This window comes from Haliotis asinina, chromosome 9 (assembly GCF_037392515.1).
Source record: "Haliotis asinina isolate JCU_RB_2024 chromosome 9, JCU_Hal_asi_v2, whole genome shotgun sequence".
Lineage (NCBI taxonomy): Eukaryota > Metazoa > Mollusca > Gastropoda > Lepetellida > Haliotidae > Haliotis > Haliotis asinina.
Window position 1 is genome coordinate 39,354,538 of NC_090288.1, and position 24,636 is coordinate 39,379,173.

General features: G+C 39.4%; 3 protein-coding genes across 4 annotated transcripts; 2 read left to right on the forward strand and 1 right to left on the reverse strand.

Annotated features, from left to right (window-relative positions):
* The first annotated feature begins 74 nt into the window (after nt 1–74).
* LOC137295825 (small ribosomal subunit protein mS33-like) lies at nt 75–4,000 on the forward strand. 2 transcript variants are annotated; one of them, XM_067827378.1, is made up of 3 exons: nt 75–157; nt 883–1,105; nt 2,854–4,000. In XM_067827378.1, exons 2-3 carry the CDS (start codon nt 897–899, stop codon nt 2,957–2,959), a joined length of 315 nt encoding a protein of 104 aa, XP_067683479.1. In that variant the 5' UTR covers nt 75–157; nt 883–896; the 3' UTR covers nt 2,960–4,000. The 2 variants fall into 2 exon arrangements, with proteins under 2 accessions (XP_067683479.1, XP_067683480.1); XM_067827379.1 differs by having other exon boundaries at nt 135–167.
* A 489-nt stretch (nt 4,001–4,489) lies between these two features.
* On the reverse strand, nt 4,490–17,640 carry LOC137295991 (leucine-rich repeat and guanylate kinase domain-containing protein-like). The gene is made up of 16 exons (XM_067827609.1): nt 17,411–17,640; nt 17,090–17,197; nt 15,560–15,641; nt 14,661–14,843; nt 13,828–13,952; nt 13,423–13,476; nt 11,542–11,631; nt 11,114–11,281; nt 10,218–10,324; nt 9,783–9,902; nt 9,082–9,178; nt 8,729–8,842; nt 7,899–8,100; nt 6,821–7,083; nt 6,022–6,110; nt 4,490–5,608 (listed from the first exon to the last, which is right to left on the reverse strand). Exons 1-16 carry the CDS (start codon nt 17,627–17,629, stop codon nt 5,179–5,181), a joined length of 2,451 nt encoding a protein of 816 aa, XP_067683710.1. The 5' UTR covers nt 17,630–17,640; the 3' UTR covers nt 4,490–5,178.
* A 1,641-nt stretch (nt 17,641–19,281) lies between these two features.
* On the forward strand, nt 19,282–21,021 carry LOC137295841 (elongation factor Tu, mitochondrial-like). The gene has a single exon (XM_067827397.1). It carries the CDS (start codon nt 19,322–19,324, stop codon nt 20,720–20,722), a length of 1,401 nt encoding a protein of 466 aa, XP_067683498.1. The 5' UTR covers nt 19,282–19,321; the 3' UTR covers nt 20,723–21,021.
* Nucleotides 21,022–24,636: the final 3,615 nt, after the last annotated feature.

The window sequence follows — 24,636 nt, forward strand, 5'->3', positions numbered from 1 at the left end:
TGCAATTACATTTTGCTATGATTCTACGCAATATGTGCCGTATATGTATGAATCCTATTTCACGAAATATTTCCGCCGTTTGTTTTTATTTCCGCTTCCGCCCAGCATGTCTGCCGAAGATTTGAGCTGACATCTTCTGACCTTTTGGAAAGTCACGGTGTGTGAATGTTACTTCATCCAATGATTGCAATTTTGCCAGTTACCGCTCTATGTGTATGAATTGTGGAGAGGCTTCCAGACCTGAAGTTGACACTTTACGTGGCACGAGGTTTAACGAAGAATCATCTTCTATCCGAAGACAAACTTTTGATTCATTCAGATTCAATGAACTTAACCGGCGTGTGCGTGTGCGTGTGCGTGTGCGTGTGCATGTGCATGTGCGTGTGCGTGTGTAAATGATACGGAACAATAATCTAAATTTGAATTGAGTGAAACTCATCTTGCATGGTGAATCCCCTTAAGTGAGCGAGTTTAGTTTTACATTGCACTCAGCAGTATTCCAGCTATGTTCCGGCGATCTGTAAATAATCAATTATGGACCAGACAACCCAGTGGTCAACAGCATGGGCATCGATTAGCACAACTGGGAACAAATGACGTGACAACCAAGTCAGGGAGTCTTATCATCCAATCCTGTTAGTCGCCTCTTATGATTCTTACAAGTGTGGTTGCCATTTGTGGCAAGCATGGGTTAGGGAAGACCTACTCTACCCCCCAACACCCCCTTGGCTCTGCCAACGTTAAAAGACTCCTTAGCAGAAACAAACAACATGAGTTTTGAATGCTGTTATTGCATCTCTTGCATCAAATGTTTATTAAACCATTTTCACAGGCATTAGTCCTTGGTATATGATAGCAGATATGATGTCATTTTCTTTGAAGGCGTTTGTGACCAGATGGCATCCAATTATGCAAAGCGAATGGCTCACCTCGGTGCTCGCATCTTTGGTGAAGTAGCTCGTCCCACCACTCAGCGGTCTATGAAGGTGGTGAGGCTGATGAAGGAACTTCCTCCCAATCTGAATCCAGAAGTGGTCAACTACTACCCTCGATACAAGGACACCAACGGTCTCATGATCAAACTCAGGAAACACGGCTTGTTCAGGTAAAGTGTTCATTGTGTGCTGTAACACAGGCGCCCACTGCGGATCAGAAAATCCGTTAACTAAGCCCTGGTGTACTATTCAGCCCCCTACTATATAACATTTAAATATGCATCACGGAAATGATCAAAAACGAGACAATTACGCACACATCAATCAATATATCCTATTTAGGTCTCACAAGTTTCAAATGCCTCTGTCCATATTTCTGATGTGTGTAGAAGGCATATACACCTGCTTTCCAGGGGGATGCATTTGTTGGCTTTTATTAATCACCAATGACTGAGTTGCTGTGATGGAAGTATACAAAATTAAATCGTCAGCACAATCACATTGGTTGATAAATATGACAACAAATGCATGTGTGAAAATGAGAGGGAAATTCGAATGTCATTTATCTAAGATTTCATGGTCTGTTGTTTCATCTATGTAAGAATAATTTTAAAAATGAGTGAATACATTTTTTCAAAGAAACACATAAGTATCCATTCATTCGCGGTGATGTGTTAGCCAATCAGATTCCTGGAGTTTGTGAAGTGAAACACTGATGACCTAATTTTCTATACTTCTGGCACAGCAACTCGGTCTTTGGCGATTTAATAAAACCCAACATGTGCATCCCCACGGCAAGCCTGTCTATATGTGACCCATGAAGGTCCGGGAAAAATAGACCTTCAGCAACCCATGTTTGCCATAAGATGCTGCCATGCTTGTCGTAATAGGTGACTAATGGGATCGTGTGGTCAGACTCGCTGACTTGGTTGTCATCGGTTCCAAGTTGTGCAGATTGATGCTCATGCTGTTGATCACTTGATTGTCTGGTCCAGACCCGGCTGTTTACAGACAGCCACCATATAGCTGGAATATTGCTGAGTACGGCGTAAAACTCAACTCACTCACTGTGTATAAGCCTCCTACACACATCAGAAATATGGACAAAACGTTTTCATACTTATGAGACCTTTAAATTGTGATATAATAATTGATGAGTGCGTGATTGTTCGTTGTTCGATCATTTCTGTGATGCACCTTTACATGTTATATAGTAGAGTAGCAGCTAGTGAATGGATTTTCTGACTCATGGTGGGTGCCTGTGTGCTGTAACTAATCTGTCACACAAACCCGGAAACACATACAGTCGAACCCCTTTTATCCGGATGTTTTGGTTTCACTGGAAAATCGTCTGGATAGCGAGAAATCCGGTTAAGTGGATCAAACAAGCAAACGTGATAATTAAGTGAAAGCTAAAAAGTTTCATTTACGTATATCGATAAATCAACAGTCAATAGTAATAACAGTGAATCATCATCATGTATATGTGTACTGATAATACATGGAAGGCAGATCGCAGGTTACCATTAATTTTGTCAGGTTGTCTCAGACGTAATCATGTAGCGTGTGGAGCTTCAGGTTTTAAGTTAGATGAAAAACAAATCAGTGACAGAAAGTCTCTATTTTGCCAGTTGCATATTCTTTTTTTCAAATTTTAAATGCCCTAAAAACATATGGCATCACGTCGAACTTAAGCTCTCTGCAGAGAGTAAACTTCTGGATGGGATCACATGACTTAGATCATGTGGCAGGCAGGACAGATAGTAGACTTTGATTTATGAGTGTTATATACATGTACAGTACAATTACAGTGTAGTTTACCTTAATCCTATTTAACATGTGTTAGTACAGCTTTTTTCATAAAGCTGAAACATGATTAATGTATAACAAAACTATCAAAATTGTGTTCTTTTTCCAGGGATGAACATTTAGACTTTCAAGAAGAGATGACAAGGTTAAAGGCACTGAGGGGAAAAGTCAAGCCCAGGAAGGGAGAAGGAAAGAGAGCAATGAAGAGAAAGTGATGTGTCACAAAGACTTTTAGACCAGTGTGTGGAGTGTGCTGTAGAGTGTGATTGATGACATTCACTAGTATCCCAAATCCAGTATATGTACATAGGTGGAGCGAGGCAGTGTAAGTTTTCAGAGTGCATTGTTCTCACCTCTTGGACTACTTCAGTCCACACTACATGTGAAGCTCTGGATTAGAATATTGGCCTTCAGTAACCTATGCTTGTCATAAAGCCGATGAACAGGATCGGGTGGTCAGATTCGCTGACTTGGTTGACATGTTACCAGCTCTCAGTTGTGCATATCGATGTTCATATCGTTGATCACTAGATTGTGTGGTCAAGGCTCCATTATTTACATCTCTACTGCCACATTGCTGAGAGCAGTGTATACCTATAATAAACTCACTCTTTCTCTCTCTCATTCTCACTCACTCACTCACTCTTGGGCCTGTGGCTGTTGTGCTGAAAATAACTTCACTAAGATGTCATTCGTCATACTCTCTTTGTAATGTCTAACCTTTAGTGATGTCAAGAGTGAACAACTATCTCACCTATTTCAGGTACAGAGATGATTACATCTCAGAAGTAACAGTGGGAATCACTGTAGAGCTTAGGCATAAGCGTAATGTCATACCCAGTTCAAGCATTGTTTGTGGCAGGTGTCATATCCAGTTCATTTAGAGCTCATTCAGGTCTGTTGGTGGAACCAAAGAATGTGTAACTGGTCGTGTCTTTGTCTGGTAATGAGCAATACCCATGCTTGCATTTATTCCGTTAAAAATTCATGAAAATCTTGAAATTTGTTTATGTATTATTCCAACCTTTTAACATAAGGGATATGAGTGAGATTCCCAGGCTGTCATTATTACTTTTGATCACGGATTATGTAGAGAAATAGGTGAGTATGTGTAAAAGTTTTTGTTTATGAATGGTTATTATAGATACTTGGTGAAAATGTTGAATGTGCTATTTTTCACAGATTGATCTTGTCCTGCTTGTTGCAATTGTCTTCTTTGTAGGTTGTCAATGAAAAAATAAAAGGTTATGTTAAAACTTGTGTGTTGGATTTAGTCACTGGTGAAAACTTCTAACAGAATTTTATAATGAGGCATTTAAGTTGAGATGTTGAATGTTTACTGACTGTTGTTATATTAATGCATTACTCCAGGCACTGTGTGGTGTGGGATGTCAGCATAATGTAGCAACTTTATGATTGATGCTGTTCTTAAACACACCAAAACATTACTATTTATAGACATGTCTCGGCTATGAGACAGCAGCTGCTATGGCAGCTCTGTGTTGCTGTGGGTACTAAAAATTTATGTGCACAAAAAACCTCTGATTTTTAACTCATTGCGTTGCAACTGGAGTTTGGCTGATGCAGCAAAGTTTTCATGATGCAATTAGGATAACATCGCTTTAATCGAGTCCTGTTTGGTCAGATTCACATGTATGGGTATGGTGCTCACATGCCATTAATTAATGCAGTGGTGGTTGCATGTTGTAAGTATGAGTATAAGTAAGTATTAAAAAGAAACAGAGTCTTGGAGGAGTTCATTTAATAATTTTACTGTCACATTCCAAAAGCAAAATATGAACATTACATATATTATTTACAAAATATGCAAAGTATTGCAGAATATGAATCATACAAATCATGGATCATACAAGAACTTCTATTGTGTACCAACTTTTACACACATAGATGTGTCACATACACCACATCATGGCTAGACATCTATTCAAACGCATGATATGACCAGGAATCAATCTACTCTTGCGTCCCGTGTCTCTGATGCAATAAATTCTGGCAGGACTCATATTTATTTTACATGTTCATCCTCTTGGATGACACTGGAAGAAGCAGGGACTGACTCCACACTCTGTACCCATGTACACCAAAGTGAATATTTAACCAGAAATCTACCCCAATGGCTCCAAAACAGCTTGATTTCTAAACAGTGGTAATGACAATGCCTGACAATATTGGAAATTTAAACATCAAATTATCTTAACTTCGGAATGTATCATACTTTTAACCATTTTGATGATATATTAAACTACAAAGTAAACAAACTTCAAATGGTTGGATATCAACATCATTCATGCTTGAAGAAACCTTGCACATTTCATGATACTAATGAAACTTAGAATTTCTTAATTAAAATCAGTACATAAACTATCATGTTATTTTACAAATCACAGACAAGCTTGACAGCTTTAATATGCTGCTATGAAACAGGAACTGTATTGTTGATGGGTGGCAACACTTTATGTCGATCTGACCCTGGCCTATTGCGTGAGTCAGGTCGAGGTGCAGAGGGTGGTCGAGGAGCTGGAAGTTCGCCGTTGGAGGCAGATTTGTAGCCCTGTTCAGAAATCAGTTCAAGTGGGTTCACAGTTTCTGTGGGCAGGAGGCCTTTAGCAGCGTTATTTTGACTGGGTGGGGTGCTGCCTCTCTGTAGCTCTGTGGCAGAGTCTAAGTCTGAGAGTCCGGAACCTGCACCATCGTCATCAGTGCTTGAGTCGGGTGACGCGGGTGGAAGAGCACCACTGTTCTCCATGCTGATGGTGTTGACGGGGGCAGAGAAAGCGCGAGGGTCCATCTTATCACCCAGACCAACTTGGCCGTTCACAGCTTGAGGGGCTGTCTTGGGATATCTGTACAAATAGTGTTATTAGAAATATTCCAACAATTCCATGGTTGGGGACATCAGAATGGAATTTCATCACAATTTCACACATAATTCCCAAATGAGGAATCGAACCCTGAACTTCCCTGTAACAAGTGAATGCTTTAATCACCAAGCTACCAGGGCTCTGATTCACAAAACTCTCATAACGCTATAACTATTGTAAGTCAATGCAACAGTATAGGAGGTAAAAACTTATGTTATTTCAGATAAGGATTTGTGATACATAATGATTCATAAAGAAAGTATACTGGTTTTCCACTTTTTTGACAAATCCAGCACAAATTACCATCTGGCTTGTCATTGCAGATGTGAATTATAACACATTAAATTATTCTCCCATCAGAATACTGATAATATATTTGAATGTCAGGCACCTACCCAGTGAGCAGCTGTTCATACAAGGGAGGCACATAGCCTGCCACAACCTCCTTAGCTGCACTGTGTCTCCTCCGTAAGGACTCCTCTTCCTGAAATATACAGGTGAGTCACTGCTGTCAGGAACATTTCTAAATATACTGAGGACCTTCCTCCGTATATGTGAGGTTTGACAAGATGGACAATTCCATTAGGAAGAATATCATCCGAATAAATGAGATGTCACTGTAGAATGGTATGAAACATAAATGCTTGACACCTTTTATGGATAACAACTTCTTTACACAATGTTTCTGACCTAATTCTTGCTTCTTCATCAGATGAATCCATGTTCATCCAACTTCTAAATGCCTGCACTAAGCAATATTCCAGCTATATGGCAGTGGTCTATACATAGCAAATGAACATAAACCTATCATAATTTATACAGTAATTTCTCCCATTAGAAATATGAAGCCAGCAATATCATGGTGGAGGACTCAAAATATTAGCTCCACTTATTGTGCCAACTTGGGGAATTGAACCTGAGACTTTGGTGTGATGAGCTTTAACCACTAGGCTACCCTGCCCCAGTAGTTTCCAGACAAACAGGGTTCAGGTTAACCTCATCAAATACTGCCTAAATCAAATGGATCAAACCGTTCCAATGCGTAATAATCACATATTCATGTTCCTTGGGTGCATTCAGGCAAACACCATTACTCCAAATTGGTTCATTAGAATAATCAAATTCACTATTTGCTTCTCTTCCAAAAACTCATGGAGTTTGATTACTGTGGATATATATCTGTTTCCAACTCACCACTATCCCTCTTCCCGTTGTAGCAGGGGAGGTAACTTTGCCTCTGGTCTGTGACATGCTGTCTGGAAGGCTTGGTTTAGACCAAGTGCGTGCCCCCATCATGGTGGCAGAGGCACCACCAGGGAGGGGGTACACATCAGTCTCCCCATGAGCCTCCTCATAGTTGGTGGTGGGGTCAGTCATCGTGGTGGGCGACATGGGGCTGATGCCCAGGTAGTCCATCACCAGGTGACGTAAACGACGATAGCCTTCTTGGATGTCGTCTATGGGCAAGACAAATTAGATATAGTTAGGCAGCAATTCAAGGGAGGTAATGCAACAATGAGGTAAAACTTGTTGCTTGTTGGTATCATGGTTGGTATCATGGTTTGTAAGTGGATGAGTTTTGTTTTTGCACCCATTTCAGCATTATTCAAGTACTACCATTGTTTCGGACACCAGAAATGACCTTCACATAATGTACTCGTATAGCAGGCAATTTTTTTCCTGGTCTAAACTTTCCTCAGGGAGAATCTGGCCCAGGCCAAACTTCTTCCCGAGGAAGATTAAGTCTAGGTGGGGAAAATTTGTGCTAGGCCAAAGTTTTCATGGGGTAAAAGTTTGGCTTGGTACACTGGTACTCATGGTCAGCTGGGTCTGACCTTTCTGCATGATGACTGCATCATTTCGCTACCCATATCTGCCATACAATAACCAGATGCAAATTGGATGTTATAAATTCGGAACTATCAACCGTAAGTATCATGCCAGTCAAATTATGAAATCGCAACACTAGATTAATCAAGATCGAACAAATGAGTTTTGTTAATTTTCAATTGAACCATTCAATCTAAATGATAAAAAGGCAGCAGCTTGATGTTTACTAAAGAGTATTTCATGTGAATGGAGATTAGAGATGGATATGTGAGAGAGGCAGATCAATAGTAATGATATTTTTAATTATGGGTATATGTAATAAGATTTACATGCATTCAAAGATTACAGGAAGTTTATTGTAAAGCAAATAAATCACATGCAAAAGTCACATCACAAGTAAATGCCCCTGAGAAGCACCAGTTAAAGACCAATGTTCACTTACCACTGTTGATCATCATATCAAAAAACCCTGGATGGTCCTGGTTGTAGTCCTTGTACATTTCCGCTCTCTTCAGAGTGTCCTTGATCTGCTGTTCAGAGTACACTCCCCTCTCACGCAGTCGGCGCTCGTGAGCCTCGTGATCTAAGGGTAGGATCAGCACATACCTTGGCTCAAAGTAGGTGTTTTTCAGAGACAGTACCCCCTGAAACCAACATATTGCAAGATAACTGTGGACTTCCACAATCTCTAAATGTTAGAAATGTATTTTGTTTTAACTGTCGGTAGTACATGTGGCGATTAAAGTGTGTGCTTAATAACAAGCCATCTGATGCCCTATAGAGTCAGTTACTATTGTTTGTTTGTTGTTTAACATCACACTCCAGCTATCACAATATTCCAGCTATATGGCAGCAGTCTGTAAGTAATCGAGTCTGGACTAAGCAGTCCAGTGATCAATCGATATACGCAGATGAGACAGGATGACATGTGTCAACCAAGTCAGTGAGTCTGAAAAACTGAAAACTGAGTCTGAAAGTAAACATGATAAATATTATTTCTAATGTAGAATTAAATTATGATAACACTTATGGGTAAAAAACGTTTTTATTAAATATATGAATCTAATAACTAACTGTCTTCCTAGCCTAGTACACTCCCCTCTAGCCTAGCCTAACCTACCTAGCCTAGCCTTAAACATCTGGTTTCAGCAATGTGCAGTTGGTGTCTGTGGATAGTGCGAAGTGTATGAGTTCCTACAAATGTAATGTATTGTTATTATGTTTATTATCATTATTGTGAACTAATGTCGTATTGACCACTGCATGACTTACCTCCAGCTCCATGTGGACCACACAGGCCAGACCCTCTCTGGCCACGGCCTCCACAGACTCCATCTGAAGACCATACCAGTCTCCATGGTATTCGTTGGTCTGGATGAACTGACCCTAGAGCAAGCAAAGTGGTTACTGTCATTAATGTTCGTTAAAAGTCACTTTGAACAGTGTTTCTGTTATATCATTATTTTTTTTTATTTGATGTTGGTTAAAGTGATTGTGGTCTTTGATATTTACCAAACAGCATGTGAGTTATAAGTTAATGGATGAACCAAATGTCTCAATAGTCAAAAAAGTAAATAGCTCTGAGAACAATGTTACCCAAACAAACTTTATACAAATTTCCTTACCATTTTGATATCAATCTCAAATTTTTCAATGGAAACAAAGTTGTAGTCTTTCTCATTGACTTCATCAGGGTAGGGCTTCCTCGTTGTGTCCGGCACACTGTTGACAGAGGTGTGTGATGTGACTTGGTCGTGGATACTTAGTACATAGATTAAGGTGATCAGCCAAAAGAGTTGGAAATACTAATGCTGAAATATCTAAATATTCATGGTTAATTTAACAGAATACTGAAATAAGTATCAACGGCTTTAATAGAAATTTATAGTTAGTCGTTTACCATCGTCCTCCGCACTGCTTATTTGAATTATTAGTATGTGATGGTTGTATGAGTGACTGGCCAACACTATAGCACCATGTCTATCTGTTTCTTATCTTCATGCCAGGCTACACTATCAGTCTAGCGATACTAGAACTGGGATCAAAATGAAGACGTTAAATGTCGAATGGGTCTAGAATGTGGATCAAAACAGAAGAAAGATATAACAAAAAGACATGATAATCAATATCGTCCCCCACCCCTGTGTTCTGTTTGTATTTGGTTTCTGTTTTGTAACTCCACAATGGACGGAGCTCAAACCTATAACCCTCTCCCACTTCACGGTGGGGGATAATATAAAGGACGATGAAGTAAAAGATTAGTATAATGACAGCAAAATACTTAACTCTTGGATCAATAACACTGTCTTCATATATCCATACTTACCCATAACCAAAGTAATCTGAAAATTCTTCTGCTAGCTTAAGAGCAAGGTCTTTCTTGCCCGAGCCTTGAGGTCCCACTAGGACAAGCATGGGATACACTGTCTCAATGTTTGGTAACGTGCTGCAAATAGATATTACAGGATGGATAGCAATGTTTTCAATTTTCAGTTCACAGACTTCACAGAGCAATATGTCACACTCAGGTAATAAATAATAGTTATACAATACAACCATTCAACCTCTAAGTATTTCTTGGATAGGTCTCAGCAAATTAAAAGACGACTGTTTTAATCACGTTAAAAATGTTACACCCAACAACAGATATTATCTCATGTAAAAAAAATGGTAAAACATGTAAAAGTAGCCACAAGTTTCACCCAATTAAAATAAAATTAACAAGCACAAACACTCAGATACCATGTGACAGTATACCAACCTGTCCCACACCCTGCTTGGCTGCAGGAAGTTGTAGACGACATGCATCATGTGATCTCCAGCAGCTACAACTTCTGGTGGAGGGTTGAACATGTTCTTTGCAGCAACCTGGAAAGACAGGCATACACTTACTGGTTCACTAGGTTTGTTTGTTTTATATCACTATACTGAGCAATGTCCCAACTATTTGATGGCAAATCTGTAAAATATTGAGTCTGGACCAGACAAGTTGGTGATTGACAGTATGAGACTTGATCAACTTAATTGGGATGTGATGACAAGTGTCAACTAAATGAGCAGCCCTGAGCACCGGATCTTGTTTGTCACCTCTTATGACAAGCATGGGTAGCTTAAAACAAATTCTGACTGTGATCTTTACAGGTTGTTTCAGTGAGTCTAGCCAAGCCAGTGAAGGGCATAGTCACAATTAGGCTCAGTCATGAACCTAGCCTTCCATTACCTGACTCTACCTATGTATCAAGTGTAGGTTTCAGGACTTGGGAACAGAATAGGAAAGTTGGGAATTGTTTCACCACAACCTAGACAAATGATACACATATGAAATGATACAGTCATGCATTCTCTGAACTCATCAGAAGCTGATTTATCTTGCTGAACCAAAATGTTACATGGAATGCTAACACAGTTAAGGAAGACTGCAAGTGACATGGATAGTCCATTGGATGCCTGAATCCTTCTCATGACCAACCTGACCCATGAACTGAAGCTACAAACCCCTTCCATTACATCAATCCATACCATCACCAAGCCTGATCATTCAATACATCTAGCTGCCTCTTTCTCCCTGGACAAGTTGCTGGGGATCTTGTCTAATCTTAGTAATGATATTCACCACAGTTTTCGGAGGGGGATTGTTCATGGGTAATGTGACTGTACCTTCTCTTCAACTTCAACTCTCATCCTGTCCAAGTCAGTCAGACTCTGGAGCCTGAAGAGGATGGAGAGTCGGTAGTCAGGCAGCTCCTGGACTGGGTTCTGCAGCAGGTTCAGCTGTCGTAACATCCTCAACTTCATCAGATACTTCATCTCACTGATGTCGATCACCTGTCATGTTACACATAAATGTACGGCCAGTCCTACAGATGAATATAGCATTGCATCTGAACAGATGAGAGAACAAATATGATTTAAATTTATTTTCTTACATCAGTATTATTCAGAATACACTAACATCATTGTGATAATATATTGCATTATATCTCAAAGCATGATATTTTGTAGACCAGAAAAAACAAGTTTGAAGTGAAAAGTGAACCAATTATATACTGGACAAAGTGACCAAACAACCAAATGAACAAACCAACCTCATTGTTTTCCAGGTCTATGTACTCCAACAGGTCATGACCTTCCAAACCAGACAGGCTACGGATCTTGTTCCCCGACAGGTTCAGGTGCTACAACATGTCACAACATGTAATGAAACCATGGCATGAAATGTGACCTGCAAATGTGACCTGCAAATGTGACCTGCAAATGTGACAGCCCTGGATACCTACTAGTACATGATACCCCTGGGTATACTATCTAGCAGCTGTCACACCTAAACCACATCGCATCTCTCTATCAGTCATTGAGGGTAATCTCCCTTGATTTGTCTCCAAGTTTTCATCATGAGGCTAGACCCATGTTATTTCTTGTTTACTGATCTGCTGAATTATTACTTTCAGTCATTTTCTCATCTACTGCATTCAGGTTTTCTGAGGACAAGAAACTGTAGAACAAGCATTACAATTGTTCTGGCCTAATAGTGCTACCCAAAAGGCATGCTATCATTGCCACCATGTCATTGGAAACCTGGCCTGATAGTAACTAAAACATTTGGAGGCATGTAGTCCAATAATGTACAGCATACAGATCAGAAGTTAGGTTATGCGTTGGTACCATGTCAGGCAAACTGGGACTTCAGAACTGACCCAGATGTCTTGTTAAGCAAATGACTTCAAAGAGTTCAAAAGATTTCCCTATTCACAAAGCCTCTATTGCCTCATATGACAGCATGGGATGCAAAGTCCCTTGGGAGTTTAGGATTAAAATAAGACTGACCATATATCCGTTGACTTGAGTTATTATATATAATCTGGACATAATTCAAAAGGACAGATTGACAAAGTATTTCATATTTGAACTCCATTCTCTATCCTGGAAACGTATTAGGGGGCGAACCATCCAATTTGGTATATACCACAGGCTTCCACAACACTCACTTCACACACTCTTAAACAACCAATTTAAGCACAAACTACGGAGTCTGGTGGAAATCTGTGCATAGTCATACCATCACCCAACCCCAAGGAACAATTGATGGCAACACAACAATTCGGCATGTCTTTCGTGACGTCAAGAAATCAGCAAAATGCTTCCTACACATTTTCTATACATTTAACTGAAAGTCGTTCCTTCTATGACGTCACTGTAGGGCTCTGGCGACAGAGTTACGTAACCTGTCTGCGGTTTCGTTTGCGGGCGAGAGAGAAGCAGACGGCTGTTTAGCAACTTTTAAGCGCTTGGTATTAATTAACCACAAGTTTTTTTTTTAAAAAAAAATGATGTTTCGTTTATGACTAACTAGAATTCTTTCATATGCAGTGATAAAAAGAGTACCAAAACATTGAGTTTAGTGGTCCTTTAAACATGGACCTCATACCCTTCATTACCCGTGAAGGTCCGGGGTAGAATAGACCTTCAGCAACCCATGCTTGTCATAAGAGGCGACTAGCGGGATCGGGAGGTCAGGTTCACTGACTTGGTTGACACATGTCATCGGTTCCTAAATGTGCAGATGGATGCTCATACTGTTGATCGCTGGATTGTCCGGCCCAGACTCAATTATTTACAGACCACCGCCATATAGCTGGAATATTGCTGAATATTGCTGAGTGCGGCAATTCACTCACTCGTACCCCTCATAAAATTCATACACAGCTTTGAACTCAAATACAGACATCTGTGTGATTAACCAAATAAACATTTTTCATATGAATGCACATATCTTGCAGAACATGCAACGTCTGTACTAGCTTCCTTGCTGCCATCCCATATTTAAGTTTGATACCTTTCACAGAAAGAACAATCAAAATATAGGAAAGCATATAATTTTCATGAGATCAAGGTAACTGTCAGAGGACAATTCAACAATGGGTCTTTATTTGTTGTGTATATTAAACTTTTCTCCTACACACACTTACCCTTATGTACTTGAGACTTTCAATATTTTCAATCCTTGTTAAAGAGTTGTGACACTGTAATAAACAATAACATGCAATAAAAAACCCCACACATATGTATATATAGAATGTTGAGAGTTCTCTTCATATTACTTTCACCAACAGTGTATCACCTAGATATACAGTAGAAGCTATCAAAACCTGCATCTGTCCAATCCTGCAAGTTTTAACACTGGCACAAAATCTCATTCCCATCCACTGCTTGTACATTTATCATCAGCTCTACAATCCTGCATATTGGCTAAACCGAACTATATCTTCAGTATCAATGAGTGCCGGTTTAGACAGCTTCCACTGTATTCCTAAAATGAGGTATATATAACAATCAATATAATGCAGGGAATTAATGTCATCACAAGGTCATACCATATTTAGATGTTGAATAGGCAAGCCCTCCAGACCCTGCAGGTTTTCAATCTTGTTGTGGGCCATACTGAGAAATGAGAGTCTTTTACAGTTGCTCAATCCCTTCAGTTCATGAATCTTGTTATCTGGAACAAAGGGTTATCTCCCTTGATGTGTTAAGCATTTTATGATTGTTTCTCTGTTGTTCCCCACAACACACAATTTCCACATCTGTCTGTAAATAATTGTGTATATAAATGGGATATGATGACATGGATACACCAGTGAAGCAAGCCAGTGTTGGCATGTTTTCCTGTGCACATATACAAGAATGATCCTAGTTGGGTGTAGTCTCCTAAGCAGGAATAGTCATTTTCATAAAGATTTTGAGTTTTTCAAATTTATCAGAAATTTTGCCATTGATATTTTCAATATATTTAAGTTTATTTGTTATTAAATGCTGTAATTAGCAATATTTCAGCTTTATGGTGGTGGCAATCTAGTGATCAACAACATGAGCAGCAATCTAAGTCAGCAAATCAAGTCAGCAAGCATGACCATCCAATACCATAAAGTGACTCTGACGATGAACATGGTTTGCTTACAAATTTTCAGCTGGATGTTTACAGGTACAATACATTAAAGATCAAACACTGCTCCACTACAGGTTTTGGCATCAAACCGTATCTGTTAACCGAAATTGTTTGCAATTTAGTCTACCTCTGAGGCTATAATTTCACCCTTTTAAAACTATTAATGAAGCTTCAGTGAGGGCAAAATAAACAGATTGTGGAGACTAATTAAAAGAGAGATGAGATGAGATGACTACAAGAAAGTCTCTGAGCCAGTCTTACTGTCAAGGTTGAGTTTCTTCAAGCAGTGATGTGCAGAGAGGTCACTCATCTCCTCGATCTGGTTGAAGGAGAGATCCACTATCATCAGGCTCTTGGGAGGGGTGAAGTCCAGGACCCTGGAGAGCTGGTTGTGGGAGGCATCCAATATCAGCAGGTGCTGTAGGTTACTCAGCGGGGACAGGTCTAAAACACACCAACAATTATACATGTACTTATGTGACTGGGTTATCTGTCTACTGATCTGGGAGTGGTCATAATAACCATTTGTCTATGATCCGGTAGGTGAAATTGAAGGGAAGAAAGACACTTGAATAAAGGTGAAAACACAAACTGTGAAAATTCATGTTACAATGATGCTGCAGTCTGTTTGACAAAAAGTTGGATCCTGGAGTCATCAGGATTTGCTGCTATAGTACTTGAATGAAGTGACCCTCTGTTTACCATTACATTTCGGTTTGGCTTCTTGGGTTTGATGCTTAGCTTTGAGCAGTTATTGCTCTTCCTCATTCAGATTAATCATCAGGTAATAACATGATGGATTCCATATTTTCAGAAGTCCTGGATCCACATTTGCAATAACTTTGCCATAAATGTTGTTCGGAAAACATTATAAAACAAACCAGATTTAATATGAGACAGATAAATGTGATATTTGCACATCCAAGCAAAACAGCTTTAGTTTTATGCATTTTTTAAACATAATTAATTGATTTTTTTCTTCACCAAATAACATACCAACAATACTAGCTGTAATATGTAAGCAATGGTATAGCAATACATATAAACATTTACTGTAAAGCCTGTGAAATCATGTCAACATAAGTGAAACATAGTGACTTTTTTTCAATTCAAATTTTGAATTATATAGAAACAACACACTTTGTATGTGTTTTACTTACCTGTAATTTCATTGTATGGAATCTCCACCTTTTGTAAATGGACATATTCTGCCAAGATACTGATGTCCCTCAAATTGAAACCCTGCAATAGAGATATATCTTTCATAAGTACACTTCGTATTTTGTTGTATCAGTGTTTTATGAAATACTTGACAAGAATCAAGCTATACACATGAGAGCATTTTGTAGCAGAACAAGTCTGCACCAGACAATTTAGTGATTGAGATCAGAAGTTTAAAGCTGAAGGTATGCCACTGGAATATGATAATTTGCAGCCTGAATAAGTTACATCATAGTTAGCAGTGTATCATCTAAACCATTTAGTTTAATGTTTCAACAGACCTAGATACTTCCTTTAATCCTGACAAAGCACCCTTGTAGTTATTATGATATATATACTAAAAGTACTTGCTAGGAGAAAGACAGCTATTAAAAACAAGCAATTATATGACACAAAACCTGAAATGAACCATCCTAGATAAACACTGCTTTGCATATTTTTAATTTGTTTTTCAATAATCACATATGGAACCACTCCAAACCAGTACTGTTTCAATGGCTGGCTCTCAATAGGTAGAGATTGATCACTAAATATCAGTCAGTTCTCAAGAAATATTTGAGAAGTAACTTAGCAAAGATGCAACACTGGCCCTCCAAAACTCAACACATTTTATGTAATTGCTTAGTGGTAACATATTTATGAATGGTTAACTAACAACCCCCCACCCCACCTACTCCCTAGTGTTTTGAATATACTTTAGAAGCAGTCCACGATCGAAGACATAACTGTGTGTGTTGTGTGTATGTATGAAGTTTAGTTTATGTAGATCTTAATGATAAATTAATTATCATTGTGTAATAAATGGGTGAGTCTGGGCTGGGTAAAATATTTTCCAAAACAAGGTGCAGCCAAGTGGATCCATACAGGCCTCCAATGAAATGTGAAAAGATTACGCCTACAGTTTATGATCTATGTAACTGACTGATGAGCATGAATACAGACCCTTTTACATTTTTTGGTTTGGTAGTTCATTGACAGAAAACACATTTAATAAACAAAATTTTCACCACTAATGCTTCTGCTATGCATTTGTGCTGGAAAATGTTTTCTGCATGTTGTTCAACAAGACAATAAACATTATGAGTACTATTTACCTGAACTGGTGCAGACTGGATACAGCAAAACTGATCCAAGAGGTTTTATGCTACTTTTAGCAAAAGTCTAGAAATATCACAATCTGGACACTAAAAATGGGCTTCACACTTTGTACCAATATGAGGAATCATGTTGTGGTCTTATGTGAGACAAGACAATACTTTTATTATCATGCCTCCTCACTGTCCCCACAATTTATTGGACGTGAATGAACGAGAACATCGTGATAAATGCTTGAAGCCTCTTCCTGGTGTCCCCTGCTGTGACATTGCTGGGATACTGCTAAAGAAGTGTAAAACTCACTCACGCAATCACTCATGATCATCAGATAAAATAGAGTAAACTTATATTTCATAGGCCAGGTAAACACTTACAGGCACTGAACAGTGTAAATACACTTGATACGCCCCTTCAGCAGATCGGCCCAGGTTGGACAAACCACGCCCAACTGTCTCCTCGTCCAATATACCATCAGGGGAAAGCTGAAAGAGGCAATGTATCGATTATCGATTAGGCAATTAACCACGCGTTTTTTCTTCCAACGATAACACTTCGACCGATTGGTATGTATTCCCCTCTGTTTCAACATTCTTTAAACAAGGACATATTTTCAGCTTGTGGTCGCGGGTCGCATCTTAAAACAAAAAACACAATTATTCCGAAACGTAGATTATAAAATTATTATTAATTCTTACCTCGACATCGTCCTCGTTGTCAGTGCCCTCAGGTCCGAGTCCGACATCGTCGTAAATTTCATCAACAAGCGGCTCGTCTAGTAGATCTGGGTTGTCGTCTAGCTTCAGAATATCTGTATCAGTGTTAATAAGGTGTGCTTCTCCATTGACAACAACATATTCGCCATCAACAACGGGATAGTATTCCGCATCGGGGATGTTGTCGCCCAGGTCCGCCATCTTGAATGCGTGTCTATGGATACCAGCAAGCCCGCAGCAAATGCTATTTTATGTGCGCTTTAATCTACTGCGACGACTCGGTACATTTTTTTCACTTACATTGAATTGCTAGGGTGTTTTTTGCTAATATGGCACAGACAGCAATATCTATCAATATGACAAAGGTTTATAAATACATACTTGAGGTCCAAAGAATCTAATAATGGATATTCACGGTTAGTTTTCACATTGTAATTGATATACATTTTAAAATATGAGGAAAACAAGAAAAATATTTTTACCGAATAACTCATTTCACCAATAAAAAAGACAACAATAATTTGAAAAGAATTGCCATTACAAGAATTTTCACTTTAACTAATTTAACTCTTTGGGATCAAAGCTAGGCGGCCTTTGCCTTCTGAATACATCAAATATTTTTATAATGGAAATTAATGAGAGAAAATCTTACGTTAACGTCTTTGTTCCATCGTCATTTAGGGAGCATGGTAAACATATCAGGTTAAGTCACAGTTAGAATTATTTACTCTATGTGGATATATGTTACATTTTGCAATAAAGTTATTCGATTATGCTTCTGGTGTGACAGACACCACGGACATGGACGTTTTAGGGAACACGTCAAAATAGCCACACGACAAAATGCCCACACTGACCCAAGTCAAAATGGCCATACCAAAAAGTCAAAATGTCCATGCGTTATTTTATTTAATATGTTATTAATACTCACAGCATTTATATTATTTGATATTTAAGTGTTAAAATGAAGTTATTTCACACAAAACTTGGTGTTCATGTTTTCAATACTTTCCTCATTGATACTTTGAGACTGTTACCTATTTGATATTTCACGATTTTAGTTATTCGTTGTAAATCTTCATTACTGTACGTATACTTTGTCATGGAATGTGGTAAATGTATATTATTATGTAATATTTATCAAGTGTATTGTATTTTCATTTTAGTCTTCAAGAGGTCAGGAGGTTTACTGGCGTTGCAGTCAACGTGGGAAGAAGATGAAGTGCCTTGCAACTGTAATTCAGGACCAGGACACATTTACTAAGGGCTCTTCATCACTCTTCCATCCCATTGAGCCTGGTAAAATTCAGGAGGCACTGAAATTAATGAACACTTATCCTCTAATTGGCTCGTTAATTACTAATTAACATGTGATTACAAGCATTGGGTAACCTTAATTAAGATGTAAAATGTCTCGTTAAGTAATTAAGCCATAATTGATCGATTCATTGTTCATCTCTGTGTTTTTCACTTCCCTTCGCCTTCACTTCACCCAGGCAATCGTCGGAATGATCGAGATTATGACTAGAAGTAATTAAATGGTGCACGTGGATGTCATGTAAAAAAAACAGTCAAAAGGTGATTGTACACGAATATAGAACATACATATACATTTGCTATAGCACTGCAAAGAAGGCTTGTCAGTTGGCAAAATAATGTGGTTCAGGGACTTAACTGTGAGACAGGTTAGGGAGGCGAGAGAACGGTAGAGAGGTGTATGGTGGACGTGCACGCTACCAAAGCGAAGGGAGATAATTTAACCTTCGGGTTTCACCGACAGAAGATTCATTCGGAAACGCTTCCTCCAATCTTTGCCCTCTCGTGATTATTTACGTACAAGCCCGACGACGGCCTACGCCGAGAGTTTCCGATTGACAACACGCATGCTGCAAAATGGCGTCGTTCCTGTTTCGTCAGGTACTTGCCGCTAAAAATGGGCCTGGCACTCAAAAACTGTTCATTAACATATCCAAAGAACTGCTTTATTGCAGTCGGAGATCATTTTCGTTCTCCGTTGCGAGGTTTGCACAACCCGCAGGTCAGAAGAAAACATTTTCGAGAGAGAAACCTCACATAAATATTGGGACGATCGGCCATGTGGACCACGGTAAAACAACCTTGACAGCGGCGATCACAAAAGTCCTGTCCGAGGAAGCCAAAGCGGACATGAAACGATATGAAGACATCGATAATGCACCTGAAGAGAAAGCCAGAGGTATTACAATCAATGCAGCGTTGGTGGAATACGAAACCAACAATCGTCATTATGGTCATGTCGACTGTCCGGGACACGCAGATTACATAAAGAACATGATCACAGGGACAGCTCAAATGGACGGGGCCATCTTAGTTGTCGCAGCAACCGATGGAACCATGCCACAAACAAGAGAACACATGCTGCTTGCTAAACAGATTGGTATACAGAGGGTTGTCGTCTTCATCAACAAGGCTGATGCCGCCGACCAAGAAATGTTGGAACTTGTTGAAATGGAGGTACGAGAACTACTGACAGAGATGGGATATGATGGTGATGGTACCCCTGTTATCGTTGGGTCGGCTCTGTGCGCTCTAGATGGCGTTAAGCCAGAAATTGGGGCTGAGAAGATTAAAGAGCTACTTGAAAATGTTGACAGTTACATCCCGAACCCTTCAAGGGAGCTTGAGAAACCCTTCTTTTTGCCCATTGACTCTGTGTTTTCTATTCCGGGTAGAGGAACTGTAGTTTCAGGGAAGCTTGAAAGGGGTGTTATCAAAAAAGGTGATGAGTGTGAGTTGATTGGCTTTGATAAAGTCTTGAAAACAACAGTCACTGGCATTGAGATGTTTCACAAGAACTTGGATCGTTCTGAAGCTGGTGATCAGGTTGGAGCTTTGATAAGAAGTATTAAACGAGATGACCTGAAGAGAGGCTTTGTGCTAGCCAAACCAGGGACAGTGAAACAGCATAACAGATTTGAATCACAAATCTACCTGTTAAGCAAAGATGAAGGAGGGCGTGCAAAACCCTTTACTGATTTCTTCCAAGCTCAAATGTTTTGCACGACATGGGATGCTCCTGCTTCACTAAAAATCCCAGACAAAGATATGGTCATGCCAGGGGAGGATGCTAAGGTTATTTTTAACCTGAAGAAAAAGATGGTTATGGAAAAGGGTCAGCGCTTTACCATCAGAGATGGAAGAGGAACTCTGGGATACGGTGTTGTTACTAACATCATGCCTGATGTTGACGTTGAAGCCTACGAAGCAGAACGTATGCTTAAGAGAAAGGAACAGAAAAAGTCAAAGGCAACATAGATATATGTGAATAGATACCATTCTTGATCATGTTTTGCAGATTCGTAGTGCATTATGTGCAGAACAGTTGTGTGCCAATTATGAGTTAAACTTTTGAGCAAAGGAACTTTAAAAAAATTCCTGTTATCACTTTGTTGAAAAGATGTCATCATATCTTGCAATGATAGTCTGAGGTGTCTTACATAGTTTTCTTGATATGACCAACTGACAATTGTATAATGTTGGAATAAGTCAACATTTCACTATTATTCTTTGATGAAAATTGTGCTAAATAAACAAGAAGTGTCTGAAAATGTGAACTGAATGGCTCATGTTATCAATTGAACAACCACTGAACCATTGTAGCAAGTAATTTCTGAGAATATTTACTGATTGACTGGAAAGATTGGAATGTGATGCGTTTTACTCAGTATTCTATAGCTAGCATCCATTATCAAACATATGAAGCAGTAATGTTATACTTCTGCACATGGGCACTGAGCTCTCTGTTCTCTGTTCTCTGTTGCAGTTGTGTGATTAATGTGATGCGTAAGTGACCAAGAAAAGCTACTATGAGCATTTTTTTTAAGTTAAAATATCAGTATTGGTTAGTAAAAAAATGAAAGTGCACAAGTGGAGATCTTCCCTTTGAAAATGACGGCTAGTTGATGAACATGAGCCGTTTCACTAAAAAATGATCAGTAGCAAGTTGTTGTTACAGTGTTTTTTTCTCAGGTAGCAGAATAGGATTTTGAATAGCAAATTTGCTATCTCTAATGTCTTATGATGTATCCAAAAACTGGGTTGGTGGTGATAAAGCGTTTGCTTCCCCCAAAGACCCAGGTTTAATTCTTATTTGGGCACACTATATCAGGCCCTTTTCTGATGTTCCCTTGCCATGATTTTGCTGGAATATTACTAAAAGCAGCTTTAAATCCAAATCACTCCGAAAACCGACCCTCGGCATAACATCTATTTAGTACCATAGATATGTGGAAATGTCTTATCCCTGCCTCGTTTTGTGTAGTGTTGTGGGTGGTTAGCAGTTATGAGGCTATACAAAGTGTAATTACATTGATGGTTACTTTTACTAATAGGGTATGAAAATTCAGCAGGCTGTAAATGTGTAGTCAGCTTAAGACCAGATTAATCCATGTCACGATATTACAGGAACCTTGGGCATGATCCTAATCCTCATCTCACGTTAATCTATTCACTGTATGGAGTGGCAGTATGCAAGCCTTGTGGTTAAAACGTTCACTTGTCATGTCCAAAACCCGAGTTCTATTCCCAACGTGTGAAGTCCATTTCTGGTGTCCCCCAGCATGATATTGCTGGAATAAAGCTAAAAGTAGGGTGAAACTCAACTGGCTCACTCTTGGGCAATGAATTAATGTGGATTCATATATGAATTCATAGGTTACATTTACAGTGGTCTGAAATAAGACTGTAGGTTCTAAAATATAGAGTCAAGAAAATAAACAGAAAATAAAAATACACTAATTTAAATATTTTCGTTGAAAGTGATATATTTACTTAGGATGTATTAGAATGGTATAGTGCTTGCAGGCCAGTGAAAGGGAGAATGTTGCCTCTTGATTATCTTCCTTTGACCGCACAAGCGTCTTGATTATCTCCCCTTGACCGCACATGCGATACAGGCGTGCATCAAGAGTGCATGGTATTGAGGGGATATACATCACCCAAGTGTAAATGGAGTAGATTATTTTAATATAGACAAACACACCGACGAAGCAGATATAATTAGTAGAGAGTTTTGAGTATATGCTATAGGAATACAAAAGTCGTGGAATAGGTGCCGGGGTAGAATAGGCCTTCAGCAACCCATGCTTGCAACAAAAGGCGACTAACGGGATCGCGTGGCCAGGCTGAGCTGTGATGTTAAGAACTGATTCAGGAGCTTGCATTGGAGATAATTCGTTGGATCATGTTGTCCTCTGAATGAAACTATTTATATCAGTTATAACCCTGAACAACTATATGAGGACTCCAAACAGTTCGGTACCACTCATTATACAAGCGCTTCGCCGACATTATGTAAGGCTAATCATGAGAAGTTAAATGTTTCTCGGGCATCGGTGCGTCGCTTTTATTTGTGCGCGTTTTGCCATTTGAAAAGAAATGACTGGGCCGCTTATCCATTTGTCCACTAAATGAATGAATGTTTTTTAAGAACGAGTGTGACTAAATGTACAACTCATTACCACGTGCGAAACTTCCCAAGCTGTATTTCTGGGAGACAAATATGAATGTTCCTCCCTGGTCACTTTTTTCTATTTAATTTAAAAAAACATGTCCTGCAGCCCTCGTCATTATTTTTAAAAAAACGCCCTACTGCCCTCGTCACTTTTTTTCTATTTAATTCTTTTGAAAAAATGTCCTACCGTTGGTCACTTGATTGAGGGTGATTGCAATACATTTTCAACATGTTTTGAAGACAGTGAGGCAGAAAAGCTAACAGAGCAGACGACACTAAGGGATGTAGCTGCAGCTCCCTACCACCCAGGCTTATGGACTGCCCATTCACAATGCATTGACGAGCCACATCAGTCCTAGGTCACTACATCGCCTCTGATATCACTTTCTAGGTTTTATTGCGCATGCTAGATACCTGATATCGATGACAGGTGTATGATAATGATATCACTCGCAGTTACATTATTACAAGGCCGAGATGCACGTAAGAGGCGACTAATGGGATCGGGTGATCAGGCTCGCTGACTTGGTTGACACATGTCATCGGTTCCCAGTTGCGCAGATCGATGATCATGTTGTTGGTTACTGGATTGTCTGGTCGAGACTCGATTATTTACAGATCGCTGGAATATTGCTGAGTGCGGCGTAAAACTAAACTCATTCACTAACTCAGAGATGCCTCAGATGTTCAGAGATGCAGTGAGATGTATTCGAAATTATGTTTTTACTACAGTTTAGTAGTGAGTGCGTGAGTTAAAGCAGAAAAAAATATTGATTAACATTCCACGGAATATTGGATTCCTTCAGAAAACGTTCAACTGACTGGTCAGTTGATAATATGTTTTTATACTGCAAATTTATGCAGTAGAGCATATCGGGTATAGGGAAGATCGGTGAGTAGTTCGATCCTGGTCGCGTCCCACCAAAAGACAATTGAGGATGGATCTTCTTGTTACCCTACCTGTCTGGTCAGACATGGACTGATCGACTTGGACGTGAGTGGGTATCCATGTTTACAAATGGTTACACTTGCATCTAGGGGCGGCAAGTGTTTGCTTGTCACACCGAAACCCGGGTTCGATCCCCACATGGGTTCAATGTGGGAAGTCCATTCCTAGTGTCCCACGCCGCGATATTGCTGGAATATTGATAAAGTGGCGTAAAAACATTCTCAATCACTTGTATCAGATATAGAATCTTGGTTACAGACACTTAATACTTTAGAGTGAGTGAGTTTAGTTTTACGCCGCATTCAGCAATATTCCAGCTATATGTCGGCGGTCTGCAAATAATCGAGTCATGACCAGACAACCCAGTGATCAACTACATGCACATCGATCTGCGCAACTGGGAACCGATGACATGTGTCAACCAAGTCAGCGAGCCTGACCACCCGATCCCGTTTGTCGCCTCTTACGACAAGCATAGTCGCCATTTATGGCAAGCATAAGTTGCTGAAGGCCTATTTTACCCCGTGACCTTCACGGATCTTAATACTTTAGAATCTAGGCGGATTTATGAGGTCTTACAGCATGTCTGGCAGACAAATACCGAGGTGGACGAAACCAAACATTATTCTGAAGAGATGAAAATATCTTAACGGTTCATTAACAGATGTCGTGGAGTAATATTCTCACCTGTATGTAAAATGAATAAATGTATTCAAGCTCTGCCATTAATTGGAAAACGAGCGCTTACAGACGCCATCTGTATTTTTT

Excerpts from the sequence above, each read along its gene's own strand:
- LOC137295825 (XM_067827378.1), top strand. The coding sequence starts at position 897 with ATGGCATCCAATTATGCAAAGCGAATGGCTCACCTCGGTGCTCGCATC. Across the intron at positions 1,106-2,853 it reads AGGAAACACGGCTTGTTCAG|GGATGAACATTTAGACTTTC; the intron begins GTAAAGTGTTCA and ends TTCTTTTTCCAG.
- LOC137295991 (XM_067827609.1), bottom strand. The coding sequence starts at position 17,629 with ATGGCGGACCTGGGCGACAACATCCCCGATGCGGAATACTATCCCGTT. Across the intron at positions 14,844-15,559 it reads TCCATACAATGAAATTACAG|ACCTGTCCCCGCTGAGTAAC; the intron begins GTAAGTAAAACA and ends GGTGTGTTTTAG. Across the intron at positions 8,101-8,728 it reads TGGTCCACATGGAGCTGGAG|GGGGTACTGTCTCTGAAAAA; the intron begins GTAAGTCATGCA and ends TGTTGGTTTCAG.
- LOC137295841 (XM_067827397.1), top strand. The coding sequence starts at position 19,322 with ATGGCGTCGTTCCTGTTTCGTCAGGTACTTGCCGCTAAAAATGGGCCT.